The sequence below is a fragment of the Pteropus vampyrus genome, unplaced genomic scaffold, assembly GCF_000151845.1.
Source record: "Pteropus vampyrus isolate Shadow unplaced genomic scaffold, Pvam_2.0 Scaffold711, whole genome shotgun sequence".
NCBI classification, from domain to species: domain Eukaryota; kingdom Metazoa; phylum Chordata; class Mammalia; order Chiroptera; family Pteropodidae; genus Pteropus; species Pteropus vampyrus.
The window spans coordinates 104,416-115,445 of NW_011889492.1; the positions used below are offsets into that span (position 1 = coordinate 104,416).

Genomic DNA, 11,030 nt, shown 5'->3' on the forward strand with positions numbered 1-11,030 from the left:
TGTTAGTCAGCGGGACCCAAGGACCTTAGCTGGAAACTGCCAGGGGTTCCTTTTCCTAGATCTGCATTATCCATCATCATAGCCAGATCCACGTATGGCTACTGAGCACTTGAAATGTGGCCAGGACCCCTGAGGAACTGATTTTTTAATTTTCTTTGTTTTAATTTTTAATTAATTAAATTTAAAAGCTGAAGCAGTATGAAACAACTCGCTTCTTTTAGTATAGCAGGACTACATTTCGCTTTGACTGTTGAAAAGTCAGTATCTGGATTGCAGTGTGCTGAGGTATCAAATACATTCTGGACTTTAAGATTTATTGCCCCCCAAAAGTAGAATAGCTCGTTAATAATTTTATACTGATTTAAATCATTATATTTTAAATAATTGGGTTAAATAAAATATACTGCTAGTGTTTCACCCGCTTCTTTGTACTTTGTTTAATGAGACTATAGAAAATATAGTCATGACTCCATAGGTAATGAGATAACTTACATACCTTATAGAAACAGCTCTAGGTAATGAGATAACTTACGTACCTTATAGAAACAGCAACCAGATGTGGAAACCTGCCCCGGGGCCCAGAGGCTGCAGGAGTGCTGCCCTGAGCCGGCATCTCAGCCTAGATCGCATTACCTTCCCAGGCAGCTCCCGGGCCTGCCGCCTTGGGGGCCTCAGCTGGGGGCGCCCCTCCTGGCTCCTGGTCTTCAATCTCTGCATTGACTTCCACAGGCAGATCTTTTAAGAGACCTGACTCTTCTGGGAAGAGCTCCTCCTTGGCCTGGAAGCTTTCCTTGACAAACAGCTGCATTTTCTGCCGCCTTTCTCCATCCTCAAGAGGCTCTTCCTTCCCTTCCACACCAATGTCCCCATCATTCTCTTGCTTGTCTGGCACTGGCACCTCCCCTGAACAAGAGAAGTCCAAGGTGAACTGGGAAACATCCTGGGAGGCCAAGTACCTGCACATTTCTCTATGACACGTGACGAGTGAGCTCGGAGAACCGTCAGGAACCAGTAAAGAACCACCCGCAGGGCTGTTCATCAAATCGTTGTGTATGGATGCTAAAAAAATGGAGCTAAACGTCCACGAGAGAGATTGCTCAGCACATCCATCGAACAGAACACACACAACCATTAAGAAAACAATGCAGGAGGTTCTTGGGAGACGCATGAGAAGTATTTGGGTCACGACGTCTGCCTTTACTTTCCAATGGTTCGGCAGAACAGGAAAGCGTGTGTGCATGTTAAGTATTTAAAATGGACACAACAGCCTTTCATTTTACTATGTTTTAAGCTTTCCTGAAAATTTGAAAGCTTTGATAGTTGGGGGAAAACACGCTGTAGGAGAACGTCTATTTTATGGAAAATATACTATGCTAATTCAAAAGAGTAGGCAAAAGCAATATAATTATGCCATTTTTCTATAAAAATATGCATTGCATACATAAGGAAAAGCCAGGAAATACATGAATTAGTGAGTGACTTTTGTTGCAATTATGTTGTTACCTGTGCTTTTCTATGTTTCCTATGTATAGTGTATTCACATTTTGTAATTAAGTGAAAAACAATAAATGTAATTTAAAAACACACATGGAGCCTCTGGCTCCTCTACTGGGTATCGAATAAGGAAGAAAGTTCTTACTTGTTAAGGTGCCCTGAGCACTGTCCCAGGATCCCACAGGCTCTCCTCGGGGTTGGACTGAGACAGACACAGGACTCACTCCCTCACTAGAAGCCTCTACCAAATGCCGGCCAGGGGCATCAGGCGTGAGCAGGGGGCTCTGAGTCCTGGATGCGGGGCAGTAGATTGTGTGGGGAAGGGAGGGGTTCATTTATGCCAAACCTGCCTGTGGATAGAGTCTTGAAATGGGCGCAGGGGTGGGGGATGGGGTTGGGGAAGGCAGGAAAGAGAGTCTGAGATACTAGAGTAGCCCAGAGGGTCTGTGGAGCCAAGAACATTTCCCAGGCCTGCCCTGGTCCTGCCATGGTGATTTGCACAGAAGATTTCTCTCCAACCCTGGGGCTGCAGCTTCCCACCTGGCTCCCCAAGTATAGAACCCCCTTGCCCTCCAAACTCATGCCACTAACATCACTTCCATGACAGCCACCTACTTCATAGCCCATGACCTGTCACCTGCCATATCAAAACTGGTTTCCAAGGCCCTTCTTGATATGATCTCACCCAACCCAGCTAACCTTGTATGAGTTCCTAATTTACAAGTTAATTCCAAATCCAGGTATCTGGTACTCCTCTTTGCCTCCACGGGGGAACCGTGGGCTCCTTGGAGGTGAAACTGTATCCTCTCCCTCTGTTGGGATCTGTGACAGTGTCTGTTTGCTCATTCCACATATGTATAAGTGCATGTACCTGTGCTTGAGGTTTACGTGCAGAAACCTATTTATTTGTGATTGCCAAGCCCCCTACTCCACTAAATGGGCAGTAAGATCTGCGTGCAGAAAATGGCAGATTTAAAGGGGCAATAATAGTAATGAAAAACCTTAATAACAATTAAAATTCAAGATTACCACAACCCTTTGATTCAAACAAGGTAAAAAGGGCACAGACTGAGCCCCCAGTACATGCTGGCTGATTTTATTGCTATTAATGGTACTAAATGTGGTACCTATAAAATTAGTACAAATACCATATTGCTTTGATATGAGGTCACAATATTCATTTTTGGTAGACAGAATAATGGCCCCCAAAAGATGCTCACATCTTAATCTCAGAGTCTGTGAATATGTGACCTCACATGGCAAAAGGGACTTTGCAGTTATGATTAAGATTAAGGATCTTGAAATGGGGAGTTTATCCTGGATTATCCTGGTGGGTCCAATGTCATCACAAGGGTCTTTAAAAGAGGGAGGTGGGAGGTTAGAGCTAGAGAAAGATGTGAAGATGCTCTGCTGCTGGCTTTGAAAATGGTGGAAGGGGTCATGAGCCAACAGATGCGGGCAGCATCTAGAAGTGGTCTTCCTTAAAGACAAGGAAACAGAATCTCCCCTGGAACCTCTGGAAAAAAATCAGCCCCGCCAACACCTTGATTTCAGCCCAGTGAGACCCATGTTGGACTTCTAATCTCCAGAACTCTGATAAGATAATAAATTTGTGTCGTTTAGGCCCTTAAATTTGTGGTAATTTGCTATGGCAATCCCAGAAAACTAATATACCATTGATTTTGGAAAACTGAGGCTATTTTAACAAATCGTGTTTTAATCACTAAAAGTGGTTTGAAACTACATATAATTGTTTGAAACTACATATAATTGTTGGGATTTCTCACCACCCCTGGCAGGTGGGGGAAGCCAAGTGCAGATGGATCTGTAGATATATGAGTAAATGATCACAAAACTCTGCCAAATCCCAGAGATGAAAGACTGCGAGTCTGACAGCACAGATTTCTAGTCTAAACAGAGCTCTGGGGGCTGTCTCGGCTAGGACACGTACCTTTCTCTCGGCTTTCTTTCTGCCGCTTTCTCTCTGCAGCCTGCTGCCTGATCATTGCCAGGGCCTCGATGCTGTCTGTGATCTTCTTCTGTTCTCTGCTCTCCCACCGCTGTCTCTCCTCTTTCTCAGCTGCATATCCTCCCTGAGCCCAGGCCTCTGCACAAGCTCTGTTCAGAAAAATAAATAAAGAAACAGAAAGTGGGGAGGTTTGATGTTCACAGGTTAAAGGTAAATTCAAAACATATACTATCTGACCAAACGTGTTCATTTCTCTCCAAATCAAACCTAAGGTGCATAGGACATGTGACTGTAAGGACAGAAGTTAACACATGTACATTTTAATCTTTAAAGTCGCATGGTTTGCAAAGCCTTCTAGATATAATGCCAAAAGTACAAGTGACAAAAGGAAAAATTGAGAAATTGGACTTCATCAACATCAAAAATGCTAGTAATGCAAAGAATACCATAAATATAGTAAAAGACAACGCAGAATATAAGAAATATTTGCAAATCATTTACCTGACAAGGGACTTGTATCTAAAATATACAAAGAACATTCATAACTCACTGATACAAAGACAACACAATTTAGAAATAGGCAAAGCTTAAAAGAATGAGATGACAAGCCACAGACTGGGAGAAAATATATTCAAGAAAGATAACTGAATAATGGCTTGTATACAAAAAAAATACAAAGAACTATTAAAATTTAAAAAAAAAACAATAACGTGGGCAAAAGATCTGGATAGCTCAGCAAAAGAGATATACAGAGGCAAATAAGCATATAAAAAGATGTTCAACATCAGAAGACATTAGGGAAATACAAATTAAAACGAGATATCACAACAAATCTATTAGAATGGCTAAAATCCAAAACACTGTCAGCATCAAACATTGGTGAGGAATGAAGAACTCTCCTCATTCATTGCTCATGGGAATGCAAGACAGTGCAGCCACATTGGAAGGCAGTTTGGCAATTAGAAATCTAAACATAGTCTTAACGTATAATCCAGCAATCCTCCTCCTCAGTATTTACCCAAATGAGTTGAAAACAAACATCTACACAAAAACCTGCACATGAATATTCATAGCAGCACTATTCACAAGAGCCAAAAAGTGGAAACCACCCACATGTCCATCAACTGATGGGTAAATAAAATGTATATCTAAATAGAATATATTATTTTGCAACATTATTTTGGAATGAATTACTGACACCTATTACAATGTGGATGAACTTTGAGAACATTATGCTAAGTGAAAGAAGCCAATCACAAAAGACCACATACTGTATGAAATGTCCAGAATAGGCAAATCCACAGAGATAGAAAGCAGATTTGTGATTGTTAGGGGCTAGGAGGAGGAGAATGGGGAGAATCTGTTCATGGATAAGGGTTCCTTTTTGGGGTGATGAAAATATTCAAGAATTGATTGTGCTGATAGTTTAGTATAGTCACTCTGTGACTATACTAAAAACCACTGAATTGTACACTTTAAATGGGTGAACTGTTCTAGGAGGGGTTGTAGATACAGCAGATAACAGGAGATGACATTGCTCTCTCTGTTAGAGCTGCCCTTTTTATGGGGAAAGACAGACCTTAAACAAGGAAACAAACATGTCAGAGGCTATCGTGTCCAAGAAAAGAAATCAGGCTGAAGAGATACCAGGTAGAAAAGGTAATACTTACACAGTGTGCTGGGTCATGAAGATCTTAATAAGATGACAGGTGAGCAGAAACCTGCAACCACCCGTGAAGCTCAACCCAGACAGAAATAACAGCAAGTACCCAAGGCGGACCAGCTAGTGAGCGGCGGAGTTAGGATTCAAACCCAGGTGAATCTGACTCCTGAACTGGAGTCATGCTATACTGTACAGGGTGGTGGTTCTCACTGAGAAAGGTCGGCCTCATGTCCCTGTTTACACTTTCCCGTGGGTCAGCGCTGCCCTGGGATGGGGCTCAGAATCCTCAGCAACAGCTGCTCCCATTGGTTCACTCCTCCTGCGAACCCTTTACCGCTCAAGTTCACAGGTACTCAGGAAGACCCTATCCTTCTCTCCAGATGAGGAACGTGAGGCTCGGGAGGTCAGTGAGCCCAGCCAAGGGTACACAATTCGGGGCTGCAGAGCTAGGCTTGGAGGTCAGCATGCAGGCCTGGCTCACTGTCCCCCAGCCCCGCAAGGCTGGGTGCTCTGGAAACCGGGTGCTGGGTACATCTCTGCCCAACTTCCCAGAAGCAGGTCTTCTTGTTTTCTCACCTAATTGGAATGAAGGTTCTCACTACTATCTGAAATATTTGTTAGTTTGACTTAAATTTGTGAGTTCAAAAACATATTACCAGCTACATTTCTTTTTAAATGTTGTATCATTCAAAATTCAGATAGCACTTCCCTTCAAGCTCTCCATGTTACTGAGGTTTTAGTCTAAGTTATAATGAATAGTGACCTCAACTTAAAAACACAGATAAAAGGAAAGTGACAATATACATGGCGGTCCTGGGTCCAAAATTCTTAATACAAGAGCTCTTATGAATCAAGGAAAAGCCCTCTCAGAAAAAAGAAAACTGGGAGGAAGTCATGAATGGAATACCTCGTAGAGAAGGAAACATAAATATCCAACAAAGATGGTTATTGAGACCAACCTCATCAGTTATCCAAAAATGCAAATTTAAAAAAGGATACCATCTTCACTTATCAGCTCAGCTGGCAAACGTTTCTTTTACATGGCAATGTCTAGTGAAGTTATAAATAGTTACAAACTTTCTAGAAAATAATTAAAAAATATTTATAAGCACCTTTAGAAGGGCTCAAACCACATTCTTTCTTCCAATAACACAACTCATTACATTTCATCCTTAGGAAAAAACCAGCAATGAGGTCAGAGACCTATATACAAAGATATTTATTGAAGGATTAATAAAAAAAATCGATGAATCAGTACTCAAAAATAGAGGATTTCCTATCATAATTATGTAGCCATAAACCTATTTCTAAAAAAAATATTTAATGATGTGTAAAGTGCTCAAAAATTAAACATTTTTAAATGTTTAATAACCATACTCAATTATTACATATTAAAATGTGAGCAAAAGACTTTTCTCCTCCTTACCTGTCCTTTGGAAAAACTGGTCTGTCGTCCAGGAATGTTAAGTGTTTTAGTCGAACAGTGACTGTCCTTCGATAGTTAGGGATATGCTTAATAACTGGGTTTCCTATCAAATTCAGGACACGCTGTAAGCAGACAGACAGAACCAAATTAATTACTAAAAAATGAACGTGGTTTAAATATTTTATATGTGCTGTGCTCTAAGAATAAATAAAAAGGAAGAGACAACATCACGTTCTGATGACTTTGTTAGCGAAGCCGGAAGGACGTCATTGTTTTTGTGCCATGACGTCATCCTGATAACTGGACAGCCCTTTTTTTTCTTGAACTTCAGGTCCTCAGTCTGATTGCCCTTCCAGAAGAATACTGGAAAACATTTCCTGAGGCCTTTTCCAAGTGCAGTGATTACGTTAGTTTTGCTCACCCAATCTCTTCTACTGAAATTAATCTCAGTCTAATTGTTTTCTCTTCTTCCCAGCCAGGACTCATTTTAAGAAAATGTACACAGCAGCTAGACAGATAAGAAGCAGTGACTATGGGAAAAGGATGAAAAGTGCCCGCTTCTCTAATGCGTGGGCCTTTCCTGCCAGGCCTACGGATCTCCTAGATATCACATTGGAACCAGGAAAGAGAAAGACATACAGCAGTGACAGCATGCCATCCCCCCCACCCCCCGCCCATCTTGTAACACTGCCACCTCCTCTCCTGCGAACAGTTAAGGAGACATGTGGGTGAACCATTTAAAATCTGTTAAACCGATGAAATATTTTTCATATCTAAAGCAGTTTCTATTGTTGGAGAAAAAATTATCTTGTGAACTAGTTAGTTTAGCCTTCCCCTAACTTTATTCTTGTACTGCCTTCGCCATTCTTGTCATATTTTCAAGTGCCCTCTCCTGTGGGGACTGGGGTGGTGGGAGCAGTATGCTCCAGGTGCAGGCACCAAAGAGGTACATGGGGTGTGGAGAATTTAAAAGCTATCATAAAACAGACTGTAAGGCAGGCTGCTTTTGCTATGGGCTGAATTGTGCCCCTCCAAAATTCACACGATGAAGTCTTAACCTCCAGCACTTCAGAATGTGACTGTATTTGGAGACCTGGCCTTTAAAGAGGTAATTAAGATTAATGAGATCACAGTGGTGGGCTCTAATCCACTATGACTGGTGTCCTTATAAAAAGAAGAGTTTAGGACACAGACACACACAGAGGAAGGACCATGTGAAGACACAGGGAGGAGATGGCCATTTGCAAGCCAAAGACAGAGGCCTCAGAATGAAACCAACCCTGCTAACACCTTGATCTTGGACTTCTAACCTCTAGAATTATGAGAATATAAATTTCTGTTATTTAAGCTCCCCAGCCTGTGGTAATTTGTTATGGCAGCCAAGTGAGAAAAATTAAAAATGTATTATTATATAATACAGATTTATATTATCACTATGTGCTGGCAATTCTAAACTAGTCCTAGACAGTCTGCTCTGCATATAACGCCTGAACTGTTTCTCTTTTAACTGACTCACTTTTCCTCACTTATGCATGCTCTGAACAGTAAACGGTAAACTCAAGAGTTTTGTGTACTATTTAAAAAATTTTGTTACTACTACAAATGGCAACATACACCCTAAAAATCAAGGAAGCCAACAAAGGCCACTGGGGGTGAGTCAAAAGTATACAGGTCCCATCCAGAGGGGTTGTCACAGGCCAGAAGATGGGACCACTTGAACATCCAAAATTAAAATAACAGCAAGGGTTAAATCATATCAAATACTATATATATAAATCCATGAGTTTATAATGATATTGAAAAATCCTTCATTGTCACCTTTAATTGTTGCTAGGTTCTTGACTCATTTCTTTGAAAATTGATAAATAAAAAGAAAAAAACAGACATTTATCCCAGCCTTTCTGTATGAACTATACATTAGGGAACCATTAGTTATGTGGGTAAGTTTTTTTTTTTTTTGTAGAAGTATTCCAGCTAACAAATGCAGAAGGAATAAGAGAATTAGAAAATGATCATCTTGTGACCCCTAATGAAATAATACATCTAGGCAATGCTCCTCATTGGCTGCTAAAACAAGATCAGTGGGGGAATTTACAGTGGCTGGATCAGGCTGACAATATCTGAGCCCACCAATTGATCTTTCAGTTACAAAAAGAGAGGCCACCGGATATTATATCACATGCCAAAGTTAAGTATCGAACCTGGATCTGATCAGGCCTCTGGCTCCATTATCATTTTATAAGAAATATTGGGGGCCAGGTTGATGGAGACTCAGATGTGGCTGCTGCCTGCCTCAGTGTCCATGGGGAGCGGGTAGGCTTGGTAGGAGAGGCGATGGATTCTGCTAGCACTGCTGTCTGGGCACGGGGCTGCCCCTCCAGCCTTCGCCCTGAAGCCCTGTGGGTCAGTCCTCCTTGTGTGTCCCTGGTACCTTTTTGGCTGCTGCCCCAGCGCTGGAGCTTGGAGCAACTGTGCACCAAAGGATAAGACAGAGAATGCTGAGGGGAATTCCTGACACTCATTTCTTTTCCAACAATATTTTTGTAAACATGTGCATATATTTTCTTCTTTTTAAAAGATATTTCTGATGCTTTTCGATTGTGCTTGATAATTCTCATGTATCATCTATTATGCAACCTACTCCCACTCCCTTCCCTCCTACAAAATAAAATAAATGAAAAGGCAAACAAACAAACAAAAAATAAATATTGGGTACAGCAGAACATGTTAAATGACGCCATGAGGTTGCAATCAACCAAATCTAGAATGCGGCACACTACCAGAGAAAGGACCCAGTCTCTTTGACAGATTAATATAGTGTGGAGGTGGGAGGTACAGGGAAGGGGAATGATGAGAGATCAAGAGGTTTCAGAGACAAGTAATCCAAATACGATGTGTGGGTCTTGTTTGAACATCTCAATGGTCAAAACGCATTTTTGAGATCAATGGAGAAAATTGAACATGGTCTGCATATTAAATGTAGTTATTATAACATTTTAGATATAATTGTATTTCGATTATGCTAAAAAAATGTCCTTATCTGTCAGAGATACACGCTGAAATATTTGAGAGTGAAATGGTATGGCATCTAGCGTTTAAGATCTCTAGCTAAAAATGCAAAGAGGAAAAAAGTATGAAAGAAGGAAAAGAGGCAGGAAAAAAGGAGGGAGGGAAAGAGGGAGGGACGGTGGGAGAAAGGAAGAAGAGAGAAGAGAGATTTGGTATCTAAAGATCATAAAATATGCAAATTTTGTGCGTGTTTTACCAAATCGGGCATGCTCTCCAGAATGCTCAGGATCTCTGGATCACTCAGCTTATTGTGGGAAAGGTCAAGGACGCAAAGTTTTAAACACTCCTTTAGATGCTGAATGTCTTCCACGGTCTCTAAGTGATTGTGGGCTATCTGGAGCGTGTTCAGGACTGGCAGACAGGCTGGAAGATGAAGTCAGCAGAAGTAAGCAACAAAGAAAGGCATCAAAATGTTTCTTGCCCGTAATTTAAAATTTTAGAACCTCCCCCAGGGGAAAGTGTTGGGCATAATGACATTTAGAAAGACCCCTCGTGCGGCATTCTCACAGAGGTTTTCAATGGTCTTGATGTAATTGTTGCTGAGGTTAAGAGCATCCAATTTCTGCAGAGTTTCTAGGTTCTCAATTTTATGAAGCAAGTTCACTTGCAAGAAGAGGCAACGCAATTCGGTTTGGGCCTCCAGGTTCTCGATTTTCTGTATTCCATTGCACTCCAGCCAGAGACAACGCAGGCCCGTGTACTCTTCCAAGTTCTCGATGCGATCGAAACCTGGCAAGAAGAAGAGGGTGTCAATTAAGCTCCTCCATGCACATAAGAGAGACAGGAGTCACTCGGGTTTTTGCCTACCTGCCTAGCATCCACACCTTCCTCTGGTGACAGTACTGCCACTTTTCCTTGAGGAACCTCCTCTCTGATAACTACCCCATGGCTCTCAGAGTCACAATGATTCATTCTGGATTGGTCATGCTGAGCCAAGTGGAGGCCAACTTAGATGAATCCTGGAGAGTACGGTTAGCTCCACTGGAAAAAAGGCAGTCTTTCTGCGTCAGTGGCCAGTCTGGCAAGGGACAGCTTAGCACTGCAGCGGCCACCTTCCCTTCGTGGTCGAGAGTGAATGAAGGTGAGGGGTGACTGACCCTCCTGAAATGAATTAGAGGAAACCAGGGCGAAGAAAAGGAGAGAGACAGCTTTGCGAAAATACATTATGAGCGCTGGGTGCCGCGTCCTCTTTCTACCCTACTGCGTGACAAGGTCCGGAGATGGGGACAGAGGCTTCAAGGAATGCATCGTCAAGAACGAGGACGTGGCATGTGTTTAGGGATAATTGGTTTCTTAGGAACGATCCTATTAATAGGGGGAATTTGGGTAGCACAAATTCTAGTAAGTGTAAACGCTGTACAAATAGATTTCCTCAAAATTGGCTCTGAGGAAAACATAGTAAATTCCCC

At 41.8% G+C, this 11,030-nt stretch overlaps 1 protein-coding gene across 2 annotated transcripts in view; it reads right to left on the bottom strand.

Annotated features, from left to right (window-relative positions):
* The window catches only part of DNAAF1 (dynein axonemal assembly factor 1), a 22,815-nt gene that overhangs the window by 6,468 nt on the left and 5,317 nt on the right, over nucleotides 1–11,030 (bottom strand). For both annotated transcript variants that reach the window (XM_011385397.2, XM_023526122.1), the window contains exons 4-8: nucleotides 10,129–10,350; nucleotides 9,818–9,984; nucleotides 6,553–6,674; nucleotides 3,446–3,612; nucleotides 634–903 (exon numbers count right to left, since the gene is read on the bottom strand). In XM_011385397.2, the coding sequence (XP_011383699.1) occupies nucleotides 634–903; nucleotides 3,446–3,612; nucleotides 6,553–6,674; nucleotides 9,818–9,984; nucleotides 10,129–10,350 (948 nt within the window). The remainder of the gene's footprint in view (nucleotides 1–633; nucleotides 904–3,445; nucleotides 3,613–6,552; nucleotides 6,675–9,817; nucleotides 9,985–10,128; nucleotides 10,351–11,030) is intronic.